The sequence below is a fragment of the Convolutriloba macropyga genome, chromosome 10, assembly GCF_964194025.1.
Source record: "Convolutriloba macropyga chromosome 10, txConMacr16.3, whole genome shotgun sequence".
In the NCBI taxonomy this organism is placed as follows: domain Eukaryota; kingdom Metazoa; phylum Xenacoelomorpha; order Acoela; family Convolutidae; genus Convolutriloba; species Convolutriloba macropyga.
Window position 1 is genome coordinate 52,673,886 of NC_134477.1, and position 25,006 is coordinate 52,698,891.

At 32.1% G+C, this 25,006-nt stretch overlaps 1 protein-coding gene across 1 annotated transcript in view; it reads left to right on the forward strand.

Moving 5' to 3' along the window:
* The first annotated feature begins 15,593 nt into the window (after positions 1-15,593).
* The window catches only part of LOC142348688 (uncharacterized), a 31,319-nt gene continuing 21,906 nt past the window's right edge, over positions 15,594-25,006 (forward strand). Inside the window, exon 1 of the mRNA XM_075400135.1 lies at positions 15,594-15,806. Coding sequence (XP_075256250.1) covers positions 15,771-15,806 — 36 coding nt within the window. The 5' untranslated portion in view covers positions 15,594-15,770. The remainder of the gene's footprint in view (positions 15,807-25,006) is intronic.

Sequence of the window (25,006 nt, forward strand, 5' to 3'; positions counted from 1 at the left end):
GATGATTAAGATGAGTGACCTATTTGGTTTCGTAAATGATTTAGAAAAGATTATATATGGTTTAGGATTTAAACTAATATTAACAAGAAATAAAAATGATAGAGCTCTATTTAGAGTTAACGCTACTCCTGGTGCAGTTGCTAATGATGGTAATATAGAAATTAGAGATGTATCATGGTGTGTGCCTAGTATTGATCCTAGTAATGATAATAGAATTATTGTGCAAAAGTGTTTAATTAAAAAGAATAATGTAGAGTTTAGGTATTATGAAAGAAAGACATTTTATAAGAATGTGCCCAATGCTACTAACTTCCTATTTGATCTTGGTATGGAAAGTGGTATGGAAAGACCACAATATAAAATAGTTGGTTTTGAAAATAATAATGTTAATGAACAAACTCATGATGCAAGTACATTTGATGTAATGAATGTTACTGAATGTTATTGTAAGATTGGTAGTGAGTTTTATCCCGAGGATAGAATGAATATTAATTATGGTACTAATAAATATAATGAGGCTTTTAAAGAGGTTGTTAGTTTTAATAAAGATTATAATGGGCTACCACATAATATAAAACCATATATAAATCCTTGAACATTCAAAAGAAGTTATAGAATATATGTATTTGATACTAGATATCAAAGTGATCATATAGGTCCACAACCAATACAACTAAATTTTAAATTTAGTGCTGCAGTTGCAGATGTTATATGTCATGCATTAGTTTTAACTAGAAAGGTTATTAGTGTGAATAGTGATGGTAATAAGATGGTTGATATAATCTTGTAGAGATTAATGACCGAAGGTCTATTATATCATAGACATAGTTTTAGTTATAATTAAGTCATAGTTAAAATAAATGATATATTTATTGACTTAACCGATGACTAAACAATGACTAAATCAATGATAATCAAACTATTTCCTACTAGTCTTAACAAAACCCTTAGCATAAATAATATCTAATTTTTTTATTTTCTAGAGCTAAGCCTCTAGCTGCAAGTTTAGTTTGGGGGTTGGGTTTGGCTTTAGGTTTAACCCTGGGCTCAAGCTTAGGCTTAATAACAACAAAGGGGGATTATACTTTTTAAATTCCATTATTTTTATATATAGAAATGAGTCTTTCAAATAAGTTCAAAACTAATTCATATTGTGTTGGAGGTAGACTTTATAGTGGTACTAATAACATAAGAGGTTTTATTACTTAAAAGTACTAAAATGTTAAAGGGTAATTGTGTTAAGTGTAAGAGAAATAAGTCAATGACTGTTAGTGATGCAACAATAGAAGCAGAGGGATTGAAAGATTTCTTTAAAAGTGTTGGTAGGGCTACAGTTAACTTTGGAAAGAAGGTTGCTAATAGTCCTCCAGTAAGAGCATTTGAAATAGCAAGTAAAATAGGAAGTGCAGCTGCATCTAGAAACCCTAGATTTCCTACACACCTGATTTATTTAAAATTGCAACTACTGGTGAAGGTATAAAGGTAGTACAAAAAAGAAGAGGGTTATATTTAGGTACTAAGAAGAGATAATTATTTGATTATGATTATGAGTATATTATGTTTATATTTGTGTTTATGATTATGATTATATTACATTTATGATTATGATCATGATTATGATTATATTTATACTATGTATAAGATTATCGATCTGCGAAGCAGGTTCCCTGATCGGTGTAACCGCTTCGCGGATAAATATTAATACTAATATTGTTATTACTAAATACATTATTATAACTAAACACTAACAACTTTAGTTTAAGGAACACTCAGCTTGTTTTTCTTGTTCTTCTTATAATCCTCATATACCTTAACTAAATCATTATATTCATCAATATCTATTTTATTATCATTCATTGATTTAGTATATAGTCTATTAAACTTGTCGCTAAACTGTTTACTTAAAATATACATTTGTGAATACTTTACAATTTTATTTCTTATTTTGGTATTAATAGTTTTTGATAATGAACCACAAACAGTTGCTGTAGCAAAAGCTGTTGGTATAGAATAAGGTAATCCTATACCTGTTAATGCAACTGATGTTGATGTTGCAGTTGTTGCTATAGATGATAATACTATTTCTGTTATCTCAGCTACGTTAATATAATTCTTATATCTACTTAACTTCTTATTATAGTTATTAGTTTCAGTTTCATAATAATTTCTAATATCTTTTATAATGTTAATATTGTTATTTAATTTATTATTGGCTTGAATCTTTTCGTTTATGTATTGTTCATTAACGGTTGACAAGTTGGGATATAGTAATCTCTCACTCGGTGCTGTTGGGTTAGTCATAATTTCGGTTATTTTAATTAGTAAAAATTCTTTGTATTTCTTTCGTTATATCTTCTTGTCTAAAACCATAATGCTTCTCTAGACTTTCTGGTTCTTTATTATCAAGTAACGCACTTCGTAAAAGTATGGCAATTATATATTGTACTATTGTCGTTTTGGTCTTTTTAATAACTTTTTTGAATTCTTTTAGCCCAGTAGTAAACATTTCATCTAGTTGTATGTTAGTGATATTCTGATTAAACTTATTATTATCAAATTCTTGTTTTAATTGATTATATTTAGAGATAGTATCAGCAGCAACTTTAATACAAAACTTAACAGTATTTGTGACTTCATTTGTTGATTCAATAAACTCATTAATTAGTTCATCATTAACTTGTGTTTCATTTAGTTGTAATGTTTTAGTTGTGATTTTATCAAGTTCACCTTTTCTTAGTTCAGTTATGTTTCTACGTAAAATGTCTATTTTTTAGAAGAGGATAATAAGTTATTGTCACAATACTCTTTATTAACAACATCTTTTTCATCTATTGGAGGATGAAAATTTGTAATTTTTCTAGGTATCCTTTATATCAATATTATAATTATCTTCTAGGAATAACCCACCAGCCTTACTTAGTGTTAGGTTGTTTGTTGATGTTGATCCGAGAAGTGAGTTCCCCGATGGATGTTTCGCTTGGTTAAATCTATTTCTTGTCATCTTTGTATTTGTTTACAGTAAGAAATATGTCTAATGATTCTAAAACTTTTTTATTAGATTCAAAGTTAAACTCGGATTTTAATTATTGCTGTTCATAATGTTTACCTTCTATTATCTCACCATTAAAATCTTCTATTTTATATGTTGGTGTTTGTGTTTTTAGAACTTCATTAATTTTAAACAATTCTCTATTTCAATTAGAAGTGTATCCCTTAGAGAAGATATTACGTTTATCTGCATTTCTAACATAATCACCAACTTTAAGTTTAGGTTTAATATTCTTAAAACTAAAAGTGTATTTAACTTTATCAGGATTATTAGAAGCCTCAACTGGTGTCATATTAATTGTTGAGTGATTGTTATTGTTATATGTTACAACAGCATCATTTAATATATTTACCCAATTACAATCGCCATTGATGAACATAGGTTTATTTATTATGTGTAATAATGTTCTATTAAATCTCTCTATGATTAAATCTCTCTATGAATACAGCCTTTAAATCACTATAAGTAGAATATAGTTTTGTTTCATATTCTTTAAGTAAAGATTTAAATGTTTTATTGTAAAACTCACTACCTCTATCTACCCATAACTTTTCTGGTTTTCTACTTTCAGAGCCACCCTGTGGACTTTCACCTATAACTATTTTAAAACAATTAGTTATAGATAAACCAGTTTTATTCCTTAAGGGAATAGCCCATGCATATTTTGTGAATATATCTATAACTGTTAATATAAACTTATAATTATTATTGTATTTACTTAGAGATGAATTATCAATTAAATCAGCTGACCATGTTTCATCTTTATATAATGGTATTATTCTTTCTCTTCTAAACTTTGTTATTTGAGGACTGAATACTTCTTTAGCAAATAAGTGCTGTTGTTGTTGTTTTTCCACATTTTTTATAGATGTAGTCATCTGCGAAAGGGATCCGCCCTTGTTTCCCCAAGCAGGTTCCCTGATGGTTTCACCTATCTGCAAAGCAGGTTCCCTGATCAATGAAGTTGTGAGCTTGCTCATGGACGTAGTCATGGTTTCACCTATTTACCATAATTAAAAACAAAATTATCTAGTTGTTCTTGGTTAATAATATTCAAAGATAATAGTTGCTTAGATATATCTAGCATTTCATCATATAATCCACCATGACCAGCTTTTGTTTCTAGTATAAATAATTCTAGTCTTTCTACTAATCCATTGACGAAGTCACAGCTACGCTGATTTAAATGGCAACTTTGTTGATTATTTGGGTTAGGGTTGCTATTTAAACCCCTGCCAAATACATCATCTTTTACCCCTATTATACGTTTTATTGTTCTATATCTAGCGCTTTTGTTATCCCCTTTTCCTAAATCATATCTAATATCCTTTAAAAACCTTTTAATTTTGTTTTCATCTTCCTCGATTTCACCATGTTTTATATTAGGGTTAGTAAGAAAGTTTATAAACTCATCTGACAATTCATAAATATTATCCTTAACTATAAATGCATTTTCTTGGTAAATTAGTTTAACACCGTTCATTTCAAATTCACCAATATCTAAATTTACGAACCTTAACTTTAATTGGGGATTAGATTGAACTGACATTAAATTAATTATTTGAGCCGTGTCTTTATCTACTAACATTCCTGGTTTTTCTCGAGCTTTCTCTACAGCTTTGTCGTTGGACTTCACCAATGCTTCACCATTGGACTTCATTAATGCTTCATTAAACTGGGAGCCAGATTGCTGGATCATCTTAGTTTGTTTATCTAACTCTTGATTTTGCCAATCTATTGCTCTCAATGTTTGTTCACTTAATGCTAGATTGTGTTCACTGTTCGCATTTAAAGTTTTAGTTAAAGGATCAAATAACTTTTCTATTTCACAATATTCTTGTTGTTTTAATTTATCTTCTAATCCATTTCTTCTGTTTTGTTTTTCTAGATTATTTTAATTCTATAAGTGTTTCTAGTTTAGTCATTTTTTATAATTATGATAAAGAATTATATAGTGTAATGGCGGCAAGGATTAACTTTCTATCATCATTGATGGTTAATTCTTTAATATTGTCTATAAACGATTCTAATGATTCTTTACTTACATCTAACCCTAACTTTATTAAAAGCTCTATTGGAGTAGTATTAATCAGGGAACGTGCCTCACAGATTTTATTTACTAGATCTTTTTTGAATAGATATAGATTCTCATCATGAGGATAACTTTTTATGTTGTTTACATAAGATCTTTTATCATCAAATATATTTAAACTAATCTTACTTGTTTTTGTTGTTGTCATGCTATCCCCAACTTTTTGTATTCTGCTTTCATCTACTGTTCTCTGTGTGTTATTCATTAATGCATTATAATAACCTATGCGCCTAGCATTATTATGCTTCTTTATTCCTTTTTTCTTAAGTGTTTTTAGGATAATTTTTGAAGCTATATGTTTTGGGGGACAATGCTATAAATTCCTCAATAATCCTACTCCCCAGCTCGTGCTTAAACTTGCCGGGGACTTTATTATTAGTTTTTATAGGTATGTCTAGATTACTTAAGTTCATATGCTCATCACTAACTTTACCTTCACTATAACTTAATACGAAACTGTCTGTATCCATATAGTGAAGTGTTAGATCTTTGAGGGATGGTTATAGAATATTATAGAATACATCAAACATATGTAATTTTGCTTAGTTCGAGTATTGTTACTCCTACATATACAGGTGAGCTATATTCTATTTTTTTCTTTATATATTCTATTTGGCTATAATCTCTATAACTAGTAATATTCTTAAATGTTGGTTTATTTACATTTTTCATTATCCTTTCATCATCATGCAGGAACTTGCTTTGAAAGAAGTGTAGAGGATTCATGCACATTCTTTTATATAATGAGTTATTCATTAATTTCCTTATATCTTTTTCTGCTTCAGTTTTAGCTGTAGCTCTTTTATTTGTATTGTTTTGTATATAATCTCTAAATACATAATCTTGTTTAAATTTAATTACTCTATGTATTTTCGTTACTTTTACTCCCATCTTAACATAGAACTTTAACATCCTATAATGAACCATATATTCTGTTTTGTTGTTTTGGTCTAAGATTAATTTCTTTGATCTTGCCTTGCCCCCATCTCTCTCTCTGTAACCTAATTCATTATCATTTATCTTTCTCTTATTAGGCATTAGTGCTAACTGTTCTGTTCTCTCTTTACATTCATTATTATAATCAATATCACAAACTATATAGTAACCATGACCACTATCATCTGGAGTATACAATATTACATCTAGAGTAGTAGTAGTAAATTGGAAGTCCTTATAAGGTAACTTTTGCATCATTGCATAACCATATAGGTTGTTTGCGTCTAAGTACCATATCTGCAAAGCAGGTTCCCTGATGGAATTACCGTCACTGTTATCCGCGAAGCGGCTTTGCCGATTTATATATCTATCACCCATTTTTCCACATATACCACCTCTCTTTGCTCCAACAAAATCATCTAGCATTTGTTTATCTTGTAGTGTATCTAATGTTATAACACTTGACATTAACCAACAATCAAAACTATAACCTGGGAGACTTACATAATGTAGTGGGTTCAGCTTGAACTCTTTCATACTGAGTTTAACATATTCATTCATGCAGTAGTCTAATATTTCCACATCATTCTGTAAATACTCTATAGTTAGATCTTTTCTAGTTTTATGACTGTTTTCATTATTAAAGTTATCTATTTCTTGTGTTGGTAATTTATTATGTAGAGAGGATTTAAAGTCTTCTATTTTTAGATTACCTATAACTTCTTGGTAATCATCCAAAACAAATTATTGATATGGATATAATTTTTTAGTTTTATATCCATCTGCGAAGCAGGTTCCCTGATATATCTTTGCCATTTGATCTAGAGGCATAGCTAGGAAGTTATAACTGTCTAAGAATTTGAGACAACCAATGCTAAACATCTTAGACTTAGCAGCAGCTAGTGGTATGTTATCTACTTTTCTTTTATCATTATTCTTTTTGAAGAGTTCACTGTATAGTAGGTTGAAGTCATAGCCAGAGCCATTGTGGAATATTACAGGAATGAAGTTTTGTTGTTTATACCTCAGATTGCATATTTTACATGCCGGTCATCTATATTTACCAGTTTCATGACAATGATCTGTTACTTTATTAATACATGTTTTGCTGCAGATATGACAGGTGTTATTGGTTTCATGATATAATTTATCTTCTTCTGTGAATACCATTTGTTTGTTGCGCTTGAAGTTATTCTCAGTTTCTATTTCTAATAGATCTCTAGCAAAACTTTTGATGCAGCCTAGACCGAAGTAGTGCTTGAAGTTACCTTGCCAGGTGTGACCCACAGCTATTGGAATATGTTCAACTATTACATATTTACAGTCATTAGTTGTGACTCCAACAATGCAACATTCTATATCGGCAGTTATAATATTTTTTATATTCTGACGTTTGTGTTCATTTATAAAAGTAATATGTTTTTTCTTAGGACAAACAATCTCTGGTTTGAAAGAGTTGTTGCATTCGTGTTTATCATATTTAATTTGTGAGTTAGACCAATATGTACACCTATCACAATAATAAAATTTAATGTTGTTTTTATTTGGGCGATCTAACAGGGTTTCTATATTTTTTATTAGGGCGCAGTGCTCTATTTGTCCATTACTCCAAACTAGTATTCTTACATCTTTTCTATCTTTATCAAAATCATCCAGTTGTTTAAACAGTTCTACTTTGCCCCCACCACAAGGTATGTATACGCAAATATTAATATTATACAATTTCTGTATTCTTATTATATAAGCAAAATTATCTTCTTGTTGTTGTCTTGGTTCAATTAGTTTATCTACATATTTACTTTCTCGAGTTGCATGGTGTGGGGCGGAATGTAGCCAGGCAGTTATAGTTAGTTGTAAGCAATTGTATTTATAACTACGTATATTTAATATCGTTTTAGAGTTTTTGAGATCAGGAGGTAAATCTTTATAACTACCAATAGATGCTTTAGTTGGTTCAATGTTTAACTGAATACTTCTTATTCCAAGAAACTCGAAATCATAACCATAACCTTCATATATTTCCTTTTTGAAATCTAGCCACCGATTGAAGTCACCATATTCATATTTTGCATTATTATTAATATAATCAGTATTGAAGAATATTTTAGTAGTTTTAACTTCTTCTTTGGTTCTCTTCTTATAATCACATTCAGCCGTGATCTTATATTTAAAACTCTTAACTTTTCTGAACCGGTAACAGTTTTTAATTTGTTCTAAAGAGTAATTAGTTGCTTCGTCTATGTCTTCAATGTAATTCTCACCTTTATCAGTAATATAAAATTCTCGCATGTTCTGTCTGGAAATTCTATGAAAGTTTTCTAAAGAGTTTTCTAAAGTTTTCTAAAGTTTTCTAAAGAGCTTTCTTACATAAAGAGTTTTCTAGATACTTACGATTATGACTATATGAGTGAGTAGTTAGAGCTATTTTATTCCTAAATTCTTCATGACATTCTTTACATTCATACTTACTTTTAGAGTAGATGCTGTCTTTAGTTTTGGTTTTAGTTTAAATAATGTAATCATCTTCATCCGAATTATACAACTTCTCCAAGATTTCTTCTTCTTCAGACTCAAACATTTTCTCCAATAGTTCCTTATGTTTGAGATCGTATGATTGATGCCTGTATAAACCCTTCTTTGATTCCAAGGATAAATTACAGACGTCGCAGAAGTTTATGACACTAGTATTAGTTGATTGAGACATGATGTATTTATTTAGGGAAATAATCAAAAAATAATTTTTCGAAAAATGAAAATGAAATACAATAAGTGTATAAATAAACCTTGGAAAGAATGTTGTAACATTGTAATGAATTAGAATATTCTTTTTATGTATGTAAAAATATGATTAAAGTGAAAGATTATATAGAACATTTGGAATATCATTATTCTGATCCTGATCAATATCTAGTATGCAGTATGTGTAATGTTTATAAACATATATCACTATATAGATTTAGAAATAGGAAAAGAAGACTATGTATTTATCTTCATAGATATTGATATGGTCATACTAGAAATAAATTCAGAGAGCATGTTTATAAGTATAATATTCAAGAAGACATAGAAAAACACTAATCACTGTGTTTCCACCGATCTCAGTGTTTTTTGACTGTGCCCTTTTTGTTCAAGTTATCCACGAAGTGGCTTCATCAATTATTGCAAGTTTGGTTTTACGTACTTGTTACACGATCTCACTAGTTATACTGAAAAACACTAATCACTGTGTTTCCACCGATCTCAGTGTTTTTGACTGTATACCCATCACAGTGTGTCCCATATACAGTCTCACAGTAGGGATCTGCGAAGCAGTTCAACGAAGTTGTTTTACAAATTCACTGATCAACCTTAATGTGAAATTGTGGTTTTTTTAATCTCACTTAGTTTCATAGTAATTAACATCAAAGACGGGGGACGTTCACTGGAGTCAGTGAGGAAGGAACCCCAAACCTTCCGTTTGCTAAAGCAACTTAACTAGACTCGATGATTTAACCACTACACCAAGTGAGACCGAAAGTTTTAGTTTTAGATTGATTAAATATTGATTAGGGGATATAAGAAAGTTTTATTATTTTAATATTTTTTTTCAATTTTGGTTCAAGTTATTTTCGCAAGTTGGTTTTAAGTGCTTGTTACACGGTCTCACTAGTTTTATACTAGTATCTGGGGACGTCCACTGGAGTCAGTGGGGATCTGCGAAGCAGTTTCACTGATAGAACCCAAACTATCGGTGAAACCGCTTCACGGATCCGTCTGATAACGATTAATTACCAGCTTAACTCGACACTAGTGGTTTGCACCAAGTGAGACAAGAAATGATAGATTTGAAATATAAAAGAAGTGAATATAGAGCTAATATATAGTAGTAAATAAAACAAGGGAATCAACAAACAGTAAAAATTGGCCCAATTCGACATGCGCGATTAGCGTTAGGAGAAAGGGACAAATTTTACTGGTGGTTGATTTCCTTGTTTTATATACTACTTTTTTCGTATTCAAAACAGCTTTGGTGAATCACATAGAGCATAGTAAACCGAAAGGCCCTCAGAGAAATTAATGCCGTCTGCGCATTACGTTTTTATCGCTTTTCTGGGGGCGAAGTGTCAAAAGTGTCAAAAAGGGTCAGACAAGAAATTGGTCAAGCGAAAAGTTGCATAAAAAAGACCACAAGACTAATTTAGTTCCGACAAACTTCAATTAAGAGCGTGCAAAATCTTTTCTATATCCCTTTATCCTTCAGCCTTTAGGTTTAAGAGTTTAATAGAACGTTGACTGGTGCCACAAATATTAATAAAATATAGTCAGAGGATGCATGAAAATTTGGTAATTGCACTGAGGACGCATTTGCAATCCACCATTGATTTTTGTGCGCGCTAAAGAATAAGTTTGTAGTTTGTTCGTATTCACAAAACAAATGCTCATTTTTATGAAAATTTTAACCGAACTTTTTGCATATAACCTCAATTTTATAGGCATTAAATGGCTTCAGAAAATATCAAAACTTAGGTTTTCTACAGGGATTTACCCACTTTTTACTTGGTGACCAACTTTGCAAATGATATTGTGCGTTAGCGAAGCTTGGCGGATGACAAAGTGATGCCAGGGAATCACTTATGTGTTACCTTACCGAATAAAAACTTATACCGCATAAAAGGTAATATGATTTTTGAAAAAAAAATTTTTGATTCCTCGTAATCATACTAGTTTCTTGTATGGTTTTTTGGTAAACAAACTAGGATCATATATGATTTCCTAGTTCTCATACAAATATCGTACCGCGAAATGCGTTATGATTTGTATGACAAAATTTATGATCATTTTATGACTACAACGAAGTGGCAACACTGGTGTGTTTTCATCAATCAAGTCGTAAATTTTGCTTAGAGCACTTCAATTAAAATTTAAAATGCAGATTGCCTCTTTAACATATCGTTATTTAGTTTCAGATTCTGTTATTAAGCCATATCCTATATTTTGTTCTTCTCCACAGTTTCTCTAACCTGCAATACTTGGTCCTTGAGCTAAAATGTTCTTTGAGTTACTCCTTCCAGGCATCTTGATGAGTTAAAAAACACTAAATGATGCTGGTATATGAGTGCAATTAATGAAATTCGTCATGCATTTGTTTTTTTCCTCATCAGTGGTTAATCGGTTCATGGCATTTTTGATGCAAGGTAAGGGAGTGTTTATCAACTTAACATTGCTGCCTATCCCACTGCATGACTTTTAGCCGCTCCAATGTACTGGCACTTTGGTGGGTGGAGTGAGGGAGGGAGGCTACAGTTGTATTGAATCGTATAGAGTGCAATAAACTGAATGGCTCTCAGAGAACTTAATACCCTCCGCGCATTACGTGTCTATCGAAATTTTTGAGGACGAAATGTCAAAAATGGTCGGGCGATAATTTGGTCAAGCCAGAAATTGCGCAAAAAAACCACAGGACTCATAAAATTGCTACAAACTTTGTTTGATAGCATGCAAAAATTTTTGTTCCTTCACTTTATCCTTAAGTGTTTGGTTTAGGAGTTTCTCTTGAAGAAATTCAATGTGAAATTTGAATAGTAATTCTGCACAAAATTTGTGCTTGGTTCATCGGATTTGGTTTCTTTAATTTTTATGTAAAGGCCTCCTATTTGGATGGGTGTTTTTTATAGTAACGAATCAAGAAGAGCGAAAAATTCAAAAATTTTCCACGAACAAAAATTTTAAACGTTATTGGCTCCAACTGTTCATATATATCCTTTGTGTAAAAAAAGATGATTGCTATCACATTTAATCTTTTGTTTCGAAAGCACTTTTTAAAACATTTATTCTTTTTTGGGGCTTGCGATTGATTTCTTCTAACAAAATTCATCATTGAGAGTTCACCAAATTTTCGTAAAAATTTTTTCACTGCTTACAGTTTTTGGTTTCAACCTACATTTTGCTTCCGAAATAAATTCTTTTATTTCTTTGTCGTTATATTGATTTCAATTTTTCAATACTTTGAACTCATTTTGTTATCTCACTCTGATATCACCAACAAAGGATCATTCCTCTTTTTTTGGTCTGAGTGGTGGTGACTCAAGAACAAACAATTTGGAGTTTTCTCTGTCCTAAAATTTTAGTACAATTTTTTCCTAAAAATGGTCTTTTCTCATATTTTGCTCTTGTTAACAGTTTCCTAACCTGCAATACCTGGTCTTTAAGCTGAAATGTTCGGTGGGTTATTCGCTCCAGATATCTCGGTAAATTATAAAACCATGTATGAAGCTGCGTAATGAATTCCAGTATTTATTGAAATTTATCATGCCTTTGTAATTTGCTCAACAGCGGTGCATCGGGCCGATTTTGATGCGAGATAAGTCTGTGTTCATCAACTTAACATTGCTGCCTAGCCCACTGCGACATTTGTTGCCGCTCCCATATCCTAGGGAACTCAAAGAAGTGCCCTTCATGCCATCATTTTTTGTTTCCAAAACAGCTTTGGTGAATCACATAGAGCATAGTAAACCGAAAGGCTCTCAGAGAAATTAATGCCGTCTGCGCATTACGTTTTTATCGCTTTTCTGAGGGCGAAGTGTCAAAAAGGGTCAGACAAGAAATTGGTCAAGCAAAAAGTTGTAGAAAAAAGACCAAAAGACTAATGCTACAAAATTCGATTGGGAGCATGCAAAAACTTTTGTTTATCCCTTTATTCTTAAGCCCTTAGGTTTAAGAGTTTTTCTTGAAGAAAATAATTTTGAAATTTTAATGGTGATCCCAAATCTTTCGCTCAGCTGATCGGATTTAGTCTGATTTAAAATTTTATGAAAATGCCTCCTATTTTTGTGCTTATCGTTTGCGGGATTCGGAAACTTACCACGAAACAGGATTCAAGAAGTGGTACTGTCAGCAGGATCTGTTAAAGTTAGGTTATGTTACTCCGATCAATTCACTGAAAAAATCAGTCATTATAATGACTGGTTTTTTATAATGACTGATGACTGATTTCGTGATCCTTGTTTCGTGGTAAGTTTCCGACTCCCGCAAAGGATTCTGTTTGCTGTAGGTTTCAAAACTTAGACCGAAAACCGAGAACCGCGTAACGCTCCGAGATATATGCAAGAATTTCGAAGCGAGTTTGCCAACTTCGAGTAACCTTGAAGTGCCGGCAGTTTTTAAACCACTAAAAAAGAATGTGTACATAAAAATATGGCATTTGCAAATCTGGAATTGCAGAGATCTGGCACTCTAAAAATTGCACATGCGTGTATCAAATGAAGAAAGAGATATAAGCCATAACAAATGACAGCTTGGCCCGAAGAGCAGAGTTTTTTGCAACCTCTGACCCTTTTGAAAAATGTTTATAACAGCTACTACTTTTTCTTGGTTTTGTGTTGAGAGTATCGTTAATTCTGTTCTGGTGCTTACGAATTTTTTTTTTTGAATTTCGTGCGAATTTGAACTGCACAGCAGAATCGGTTTTAGGTTTTTGAAAACTCGTTAATTATAAAAATATGTATACACCACGTCAACGTTGGCACATTTTCCTTTTTTCCTGTGTGTTCTTTGTATTCAACAGCTAATTAAAAATAACTTCAGGTTTCCCCGTATGTAAATTTTATACATAATAACGTATAATATTCAAATAGACAAAAAAAGACTCAAGAAAAAGTGCTGAAATTTGCTAATTTTAATAAATTTTAACTATCATTTAACTTGTAAAATTTATTTTAAAAACTATTGCTGTTGCATCGAACGCAATTGAGGACTCGGTTGAAGCCTTGATAGGTTGATCTGAAACTCATAACTTCACAGGTAACTTTTTTTTGTGAAAAATGCTTTCAAAACAGCGTAACGAAGTCATTTCCGTATTTGCAACCTCCTCCCTCCTCTCCCCGTCAGGGGGATGCCGCCACGCACAAGCCGAATGTGGAGCAACCCAAACGCATAAACTAGATAACCAATAGACAGCAACTGATTAATTTGCCGTTTTTTTTATTTGCTGTACTTTAAATCGAACCAATCAGATCTTTTATCCAATCAAATTCCCAAATAGAAGTCAAAGACCAAGAACCGATATGTTTAACCAAAATGAACGCATAAGGGGAGGAAAAGTAGACGGTCAGGAAACAGGACCGAACGCACAAAAATCTGGACACAATTGTTGAGCTTTTGGTTAATTAAGCACTCTTAGTATAGTTCTCACTCAAATGAAAATTTGTTATCTAGAAAACATCAACTCAATTGAGCTCTAAAGATGCAAAATCTCGAACGCAGGAACACATGCATTTACCATTTTGCTTTGTTTGTTATAGTTTTACGCCTGGAGTTATAGAACTTCGCTGAAATCGGAAAATTTCACGCTTTAATAGCTGGATGGCTGGCATCACTTTCGATAAATATGTTCAAGGGCCTTGTTTATATGTATTAACTAGTGAGTCCTGACATCACAACAGAGCACCCCATGACATCTGTGTTTGAAAGGATTAATTTAAAAAGATGCTGTTTACAACCTATATGTATAAGAATGGAGATTTACCAGGACATGCACGAACAAAAGTCTGAGCATAGCGGCCCTTGAGCACATGAAAACTTTTTGAATGCAAACAGATATGAGAAAACTGTTGAGCTCATGATCGACTAAGCACTCTTAAGAGATCAATCATTCAAGCGAAAGTCTGGGCATAACACTTTTGAACGCGCGAAGAGTTTAAAAAGTATGTTGTACGCACAAAACTATGGACATACAATTTTTTGAGCACACACAAAAGCACTAAAAGTTTGGAACGCATCAAACGCGGGACTTAGGTAGTTTTTAACGCACAAAAGTCTGGACATACGTAGTTTTGAACGCATAAAAGTCTGAACTTACGTGCTCTCGAACGCGCAAAATACGCAAAAAAGGATGGTGAACACAAGAAAGTCCAGTTAAAGCTCGAAAGTATGGTGGACGTACAAAAGTCTGGACATACGCTTTATTGAACGCAAGACAATTGCACAAACAATTTCCAGCACACTGAAGTCTGGGCATAGAGGTTTTTAGTCTGGAACGTTCTGAACATAGACATCTTCTAGGCATACGAACTTTTTATCTGGCACTGCAGCCTGCGAAGCTTTCGGCACTGTTTCTTCTTTTTTCTCATTTGGCTTTGCCCCACGTCGACTCTGATTCCTCAAGACCCAATTATTAAATTATTTGATCTAAGTTTATTTAGATTATTTCATTTCATAGTATATTTAATTTGTCCAAACTGCTCAGACTTTAAAAGTGGAATAAAGAAAGTAAAGAAACCTTTGGAACTAATTAGGGACAGAAAATCTTCATTTGAAAACCTTTCATTAGGAAATTTACAGTGCCCCATAACAAAGCATGTTCTTTGAAATCAACTTTTACCCCAGACCCGTAAAAAACTGTTTACAAATAAAGTATTCAAGACCAACCATGATTTAATAATTGCAATTAATGATAATTTAAAGTTGCTTAAAACAGTTTTTGCATTGAACAGAAATTTTCTGGCTCGGAGTTTCTGCGCACTTTCGTTATTCAGTTTAAACTTCTGTACAAAATAATTTTTCTCGTGCGTTCGTTCAAAGCAAAATACTTTTTCATATTTAACCAAACGTTTTCGAATTCTTTGTATAAACTACTCGATAATTTTATCATACAATTTTTCGTTACTTTTAATTGTTAGCTACAACTGCTTTGGCATATTATAGAAACGGGACATCATGAATTTACATCTTGTTATCGCTTTTGAAATTTTGAGGGACAGTTCCACTCCCCATTCCCTTTTAGCCTGCAGTAAGTTTAATTTAATAAGAAAACTCGGAACTGAGAGAAGAATTGCGTTCGACAATGGTTACAACATAAGAGAGAGCATTTCAAATAAGATTTACCGGATCTTTTCCGTTTGTGCCCCCCCCCCCCCCAGTACGTTATGCGCCCCCCAGTTACAGAGCACGTGCCATTACATAGTAAATCATTTTTTAAAAATATGGCACGTGCGTTTGGGGGGCGCAAATAATATGCGCCCACTAAACTGGGGGGGCACAAACGTACAAGATCCGATTTACCTTAAGTTTGCGATTTGCACTTTTTCAGGAAACATTAACATATAGATAAACATACAATAATCCTTGCATTAGAATCTGCAAAAATTGGATCTTTTCTGTCCCCCCCCCCCTCCAGCTTTGTGAGCATAAATCTTTTTTGACCCCTCGGCGCACGTGTTTTTTCTCACATAGTAACGTGCTATATAACAACATATAATTTTGTAACTGAGGGTCATTAAAAACACTGGCGGGGGCGAAACAGAATAGATCCCAAAAACTATGTATTAGGATGTGCAATATAGTATTAGGAAAATTAGTAACAGGAATCTTTTACGTTTGTCCCCCCTCCCCCAGTGCGTTATGCACCCCCCTCCCCGTTACAGAGCACGTGTCATTACATGTAAATTTACAGAGCACGTGTAAATTATTATGTAAAAATATGGCACGTGTGTCGGGGGGGGGGGGGGGGGGGACAAGCGTAAAGATCCGATATGAGTGCTCTTCTAAAGAAAATCTGGATCTATTCTGTTTTGCTCCACTCCAGGCTAGTGTTTTTTATCCTCCCTAATTACATTATATTGCACGTTACTATGTGAAAATTAGCACGCGCCCTCAGACGCATGCGCCATTTTTTACGTAGTTACGTGCTATATACTACCACATATTTGTTAGTGCTTGAAAAACACTGGGGGAGAAACGAAACAGAACAGATCCGATACCTGACCTATCATTGAGCCTAGATGAATCTTTGCCCAAAAAATAGAAATTATTAACTTCGCAGTTTTATAGGCGTATAACGTACTTTGGAAAAAAAGTTTTTTTTACCAACATGGCCAAATTGTAGCTATCCAGACCTAGCGTCAGGACAAAATACATTGTGCCAATATACTATTTTTTTAACTTTTGTCATCATATATCCAATACGACAAAATACCCAAATTAAACCAATAATTACTCCTAAAGTCAAAACTCGCAGAAAGGTCATTTATCATAATATTTAGCACATGAGTTTGACTGTGCCCCACAGGTCATATCGATGCTTCAGTGGCGTCTTATGAGAGTTAATGTGGAATTATGACAACCTAACATTGTATCAAATTTTCAGCTTAATTATGCGCAAAAACGCTTGTAATATATCGTGCGCTAAATTCTAATCGCATTATTGAACAAAACCAGACGCAATCTGAAATACATAAAAACCGTGAGCTTATTGTTGCAAAGTTTTTCAAAATGGCGTAAAATATGAGCGGGATCCGCTTTTTTTGTTTTTCCTCAGTCAGGTTTTCACTTTATGTTTCGGCATCGTAGAGAAAAAAGAGAGAGGCTATTTTGTAGCTCTTAGAGGCTTGTTTCTATTTTTCTAAAAAAAACTAAAAATTTAATTGCAAATTGGCAAAAGAGATCGAAAGGAGCACATGAAACAGGCAATTTGGGAGGAGGATAATAAATTGTGAATTTCTAACCAGGATGCTCGGTAATGTGCGTTCGCACATAATGTTCCGACCCCGATCATCCACATTCTTGATTTAATTAGCTTCCAAATGAGGAATAGAGAGAAAACGTTCAAAAACATACATATGGTTCAAAAACCTACTAATGGAATAAAAAATGCCAAGTTAGAGGGCCGATGAAATTTATTTGTGATGGAACTTCTAGAAAAGACAATCATGAAAATCAAACAACAAATGTTAATTGTGACCAAAACTCGATGCCTAAATTTAAAAAAAAACACAATCAAACTCGCATCAGATGAAATTATAGCATAGAAAATGACCTTCATTTCATTAGAAAAGAAATGGGACCAGTCCTCAATGCGACTGAGTAACAGGTCGAAGAAAAAGAGAAAAATGGGGTGACGTTCAAAAATAATCAAATTCTGAATAAAATTAAATTCAAAGTGATCATTTTTCTCTAATATTAACTGATATTATCTAAATGTTCATCTATATCTGCATGTAAAGCCATTGAGACCTGGCATTATCCAGAGTGCGTCATACGATTAGAAAAAGAAGGAGAGTAACGGCAAAATTAAAAAGTTCAATTAAGCTGGCGCAAAATTCGCAGTGAATCCGCTAAAACCAAGTTTGTCACTACGAAAATTAAAAATGTTCGATTGTGCAGTTTTTGCAATGCCGATGGGACCTAGCAGTAATGTTATAAATTAAAAAATAAAATACTTCAATGAAACGTACAATAATGAAAAAAAACTCACAAACAGTTTACGAAATATTGTAATAACAAATCCAAGAAAGATATGGCCGAAGCTAAAACTGTTTTGAAAAATAGTTTATAGCTCACTGCAATTGGGTTTTGATCTGTCTTTACAGCGACTAAGCTACAAATCGACCGAAAAACGAAATCAAAAAAAATGGTGGAGCTCAAAAATACAAACATTTTTTGAAAACAAATTTTCTAAGACGTCATAGCTGTCATAATGTTTCAATTAATCAAATGCAAAAACATGAAGCACCTTTTTGCCTGTTAATAATGAGACTAAGTCACAAGACCTCAAAGTAACAACAAATAAAGGAAGTAGCCAAAACCGCAGAAACTCTAGGCACTCTATTTATTACACGCTATCTGCAAGTACTGTAAATCATCATTTGAATCTCATCTGGTTAACAACGGGTCATCATTTTGAAAAGAATACGTAGAAATGTTTACCAAAAGATACCAAAAATTTGAATAGAACGGCAAACTCAAAAATATATAAAATTAATTGATCGAAGCCATCAGTTAATCTACACAACTACATAGCCATCAGTGTAACAACATAACAGAAAAAATAATATTTGATTCAAAAAAGTGGCTGACACTTTCTACTAATGAGGTTGAGTTGCATGATGACAAAATTTAGAGCAATAGGTAGATAGTTGAAGAAATCTTTCAATTTGATGCTGGAAATCCTTCCAAGTATTTGTTCTTTCAATTGGACCTGCCAGTAATGTGATATTTCGACAACGAACCAAAGTGAACCCATATAATGTACAAATGTGCTAAAAAAACGGGTAGTACCGAAACCAAGAAATCATTAGTAAAATATATTGCCATTACAGACATTAATTGATAACTCACAGAAAATGTGATTTCGCCTGTTTTCTCTGACAGTGCGCCACAAATTGTTAGAAATAAGATTAAATTTCGGCGACTTTCAATTACTTATAGATATTTTTATAAAACAAATACTTTCGGAGTTACAGACACCTTACAAAACAAGTTAAAGCAATGTGTAGGCTCACTTATGCCGCTTAAACAGGCCAATCAGATCTTTGATTGAAGAGACTGAGTCAGTGGACTACAAAATGCATACCAAATGAAAACAATTCATACGAAGTCCACAAAGTTTACCAAAGCAAATGGTCATAGCCGTAAAAACCATGAGCTTAAATCTGAAATCATAAAATTTGTTGGTTGGGCCTATTTTTTGTAAATAATATTTGTCAACAATTGAGGCCTGATATGAAAATTTTACCAGTAATTAAAATAAAGGCCGCGCCCCTCAAGAAATATTTTTACTGTAATGACCACGATAAGCCCTGATATTTCTTTGGGTCTACGAAAAATCCTAATTGTTCATATGGGTTCAAAATATGAGTACAAAAATTTTTCAGTAAATCTAATATAAATAATGGAGTTTGTATCATCATCGGGTTTAAACTTGCAGAAAATGGGCAACGTGAAAACTTCAGTAGACCCCTTAATCCAGCACACCTAGCTCTGTTTTTGAGCTTACGAAGACTATTTCTACCTTCTTTAGCTGTTTACTTCCAGCAAATTTAAAGAAAATGGTCTAACAAAATCATATTTAGTCCTGTTTTAGACAAAAATGTCAGATTTTTGAAACTTTTAGAGTAAATTCTAGCCAAAAAACTCCGAACGAATAATTCAACAACCCTCCTAAATAACAGCAACAACAACCCTTTCTCTCTTAAAAAAACAGCAACAATAATACCGTTAACAATTTTAACATAGAAAAATTACTATAAGTTGGACAGAGAATACGGAAAATTTGAACGAAAGGAACGTAATTCGGCGAAAGTTCGAAAACTTAAAATCAAGATAACTCCCTGTAGAAAGGAAAAATCAGAAAAGTCTTATTTCAATATTCTACGCTGGACGGGCTTTCTTATGATACCACTCACAACTCTCTCCTATGATTATATCGGTCGGCCAAAATTGACTGAACAAAAAAACCCATTTGAGTATATAGTTCCTACCCCCACTAAAATGGGTAAGAAAAAGGATCTTATTGCTGAAAAACTTATAAAAATTTATAATCATTCATAAAAGTTATATCTCTTTGTAAAAACTAAAAGAACATAAACTGAAAGAAACAACAGTTTTTTTAATGCTTTCAGCGACTTCTTCCTCTTCTTAGTTAGGATTGAATATAGGATTTTACTCACTTCAGTTTCATCAAAACAAAAAATTATATTTTATGGCATTCAAAAGGTCAATGAATTGATAAATGTTTAAAAAAAAGAAAAAGACTTTCAAGTCCCGTTTTCTGAATTTTTAAACTATTTAATGCATTTTGCTAGTTTCCGCCCTCACCCCTTATCATATTTAAGCATTCCGCTGGCCTCCAATTGACCACTACATTCAAAAAAACGAAACTGTGAGAAAAAGTGAAGAGATCGTCAGTACAGTTTCTTTTAAATAGAAAACAAAAAACAAATCAGGAAAGTTTTCGAAGTTGTAGAAAATCAGCGTTTTCTTGTAAACTTTTGCCTAAATTGATGACATGCCTTTGAAAAAACTCCAAATTGTAACATATTTTTTTTCATGAGTTAATTTAACATAGAATGACAGAATCAGTTCTTAAAGGACATTAAAAAACTAAAACAGCAGGACAAACAACCAATTATAGAAAGAGCAAAATAAAATTCGCATTTCAGCCTCATTATTTCAAACTTAAATGGACTTTGATATTTATAAAAAAACACAGGTAGAACTTTTAATTATTGTTGAAAAATGTTTGGTTAGATTGGTTCAACATACTGGCCAAAATGAAGTCTCCGAGATAAGAAAGAGTTCTATCTGACTTAGATTAACCAAAGTGATCAGCGATTTGATCAGTGATTTTGTAAGAAGAAGAACAAAAATTAATGATTTCAGAAGAAAAGTAAAAAGTTATAAATTTGCAACTGAATGTTGAGTGTAACTATTTGGTAGATATTTTTTATAAGTGGGATATATTTTTAATGGGATAAAATTTTGATGAGAAGAAAATTATTCGTTTAATTTTTGATCTTTTGCAGCCTGTAAACTTTTTCGCTTCACCTTCAGTTTGCAAATATTGCCTTTGTTTGTTTAAATAAATTTGTTTTGCTTCTGACCGCCGTTGCTAAACTGCAATTTGCTGAGGAGCTGCTTTATCTTGCAAAAGAAATGACAATGTATGTGAATTAAAATCTGTTATAATCATATCGAAATGAGTGTTGTATTTATTTTTTTAGTTTCTGTTCTAAAAAGTTGCAATAATGCTTGCTCCAAAAATGCTTCAATTTGAGTTGTGCAAAACTGATAGTCAAAAGAGCTTTTCCTCTTAAAACAGAAAAATTTCGCTAAGGTTTTGTTGTTTAGCCTGGATTTAGTTCGTTTCCCTAAATTTAAAACAGAATTGCCTTATCACAGACCTAAGTCTCATTACAATTTTGATCTGATTTTTTTTAAAATTTGGATCTGTGGTGATAATTCAACCCGCCTTAATGTGTATAACTTGGTTTTAGTACTAACCCCTTTCACCAATTCACACTTTTAGCTGTTCCTGCTCGCTTTAACTGATAATAGCCTGTTTTTAATTATTGAAAAAACTATTTACATATGTTAGGATTAAAGCCAAGTTATAATTTTTAAAAAATATATTTCAATCGAAGTATTACAACCAATAGTATTTAGAAAGAGTTTCTAGTTTAATTAGGGTTATCATCCGGGCCTCAATAGAGTCATTTTGTAAACCACTAGCATGCAAAATCACGTAAATGCATCTATATAATTAAATCCAGTGTATTTTGGCCAAAAAAATTGTTAAAAATTTGTGATTAAAATTAACAAGTTAGAAACTCCGTTTTTCCAAACAGTAAAAATCAGGACGACAATGTTATTTTTCAAAAGTATGAAAAAACTAGTTAAACCAATAAAAATCTAATATGGTGTTAAAATTGATTGATACCTCATATTGATTTATTAAAATGTACAGTTTGCAGAAGAAAACTGTATTACTCAGCAGAGATAAACAGAAAGATGAGAAGCATGCTTAGCCCAACAAATTAGTAAATCAAGCGAATCTTAGAATCCGGAAATATTAAGAAACATCATTTTAAGCAAACTATCCATTTCAGTCCCAGACAAACAACAAACAACTATTAACAGAAATAAGACGTTGAGATTGATAGCATGTTTCATCAATCAAAATTTGTAAAAATTGCCGATTAAGGAAACACAGAGTTGTCACTGAAATATATAGAACAAAGAAAATACTTATCATTAAAAATAATGTTTTGTTGAGTACCTGATATATATTGTTATAACCACAAATGTTCATTTATTTCATGGATACTTCCCGAGAACCAATAAAAATATCAGCAGTCATTTTTAAAAATATTTTTGGACTAAACAGATGTTAGATGTTTCAATTGGACATATCATTCTGAAAAACCAGCAAAATGGTACTCTTATTTTAAAAACCACTTTTGTCAAAGATTTGTTTTGGAAGGAAGGACGTAAGTTCTTACTTTTGATAATCTTAAAATTCTTGAGAGCAAGTGATTTGTACAATTGCCGAACATTTAAAACTATATCAAGCTGATTTTCAGTTGCTGCCGGGTCTCTTTAAATTACAAAAAAAATCAATGAAATTCTTTTTTTAGTAACTGTGTAAGTTATTCTGATTATAAACCTAAGTTTAAATAACCACATCCTTTCAAATGCTAACTAAAATAATCACATTGTCAGTATTGTTATTGATATGATAATCTTAAAACTGTGGCTGTTCGTTCTCATAGATAAAAATAGGGTTTGAAGGCTCCTATTTGTCTATTAACGGGTGTTTTTTTGGTGATATAGCAAAAAGTCGGTTAAACATTTTTCAAACAAATTTTACTGATAATAGTTCTTACTGAAAAGGGCAATTTTTGAACGCTTTTGAAGATCAAAAAATTTTTACTCTACTTCGTTTTCGTTCTCATTTTTATAATATTTTGATGTGTTCTTTTCTTCTGTCTAGTTTTTTGGCGACTAGTAAACATTTTAAAATTTTCAGGTGTTCCTCAATGTCTTATGTCTGTTTGTAGGCTTCTTTAATCTAACTTTTGAGACAAACGATTTGGCTGGCAACATAAGATCTTTAAAGAGAAGATAACTGAATTGCTCAAACTTCTGTCAAAAGAAACAAACTTTTATTCCTCAGTTAATATGCATATTGATGCGGTTTATATTGCTGAAATAATTTGAACGAATATTCTACTGGAAGAAGTATGAGAGTGTACAACTCTTGAAAATATCCACTCTTACTTTTTAAAAAAGATTTAATTTCTTACCAGATACAAAGAACGAATTGCATTAGTTATTTTACTTTAAAAAAAGTTCAGGTGATTTAAAAAGGTTAGGTTTGAATCAACTTTTACTCCAAGTTATTGACAAGCATGAGCTAGTTTGATAAATTCACCTTTAAAAGTGAACTCTGAGCCCGAGTCAGTGTGATTTGTATAAAACAACATATCTGATTTATCAGCATTTAAAGTGAGTTGTTTCTCTGTCAGGTCTTTGTCTGTTTGTTCTAAAGTTTTTTCAATTTTTAATGGAATACTTTTGTTACTTTCAAATTTTGCATATAATACTAGTGTCATCTGCAAATTGAACAATATCATTTTTGCTTTTAACTTTTCTGAAAAAAAAATAAAAAAAATCATTGAAATATAACAGAAAAATAAGATGTCCGAGCATAGTTTTTTGTTGTAACATATTTCCTAGTGGTAACAGTTCCAAAATCACATTAGATAATCGTAATAAGGAAAAATGGTGTAATTTTACTAGGTAGTATATGATATAACAACAAAGTTGCTTTTTAACCCGTACACAATATAAGCTGAGAAATCAGTCGGAAAATTTGTGACCATCTGGTAAATTTTTTGGTTTCCCAAAAATTCTTTCAGTAAATTTGTGTGTCAATTTTTTAGCTCATTTGCAGATTTGCAGAAGATCAAAATCTGGTGAATTTTTATCACTATAAATGAACTTTGACTATAAACAAACTAGGTGTATAGTTTACCTGAGCACTTATGGGAATGGATTCTAACAAGGTGCAGTCTTATTCCTCTGCGTGAAAATGTCGGATTTGAATTTAATATAACCTTTTTTGTATATTAAGCAGCTCTGTAGTTCAACATATTGTCGTTTTTGTCTGTTAAAAGGAGCCTTACGAGCCCAGTTTAATTGAATTTCGAGAGAAGACAGCAAACCATTTATCAAAAATTGGCAAAAATACGTCTGGAAATTGCAGATAAGTGAATACAAAACAGCCTATTAGATCTTTTTTCATTTTCTTAGGGACACAGACACGCAACATTTATATAGTTTTTATGCTTTGCAACTTACTGATCAGTAACTACTTCAAGTGCTCTTAATATTTGAGCTTATTGTTAAGAATATATAGACTAGCTTATTGTACGAACCCACGTTACGTTTTGATGGGCCTAAAGCACCGACCCGTATTAGTTACATCTTAATATTCGGGTCCCGAGTCGAGGCCTCCATCAATGAAAAGAAGAACCTCGACCAACATTGCGCATGAAATTATCGTCCCCGACCAATATTTCTGCTTATGAAGAGAATTTGTTTTGGCTTTACTACTTATCCCTAACCATGGTAAAAATTAAAAGAACTGTTTTCGTTTTTGGCTCGACAATAGA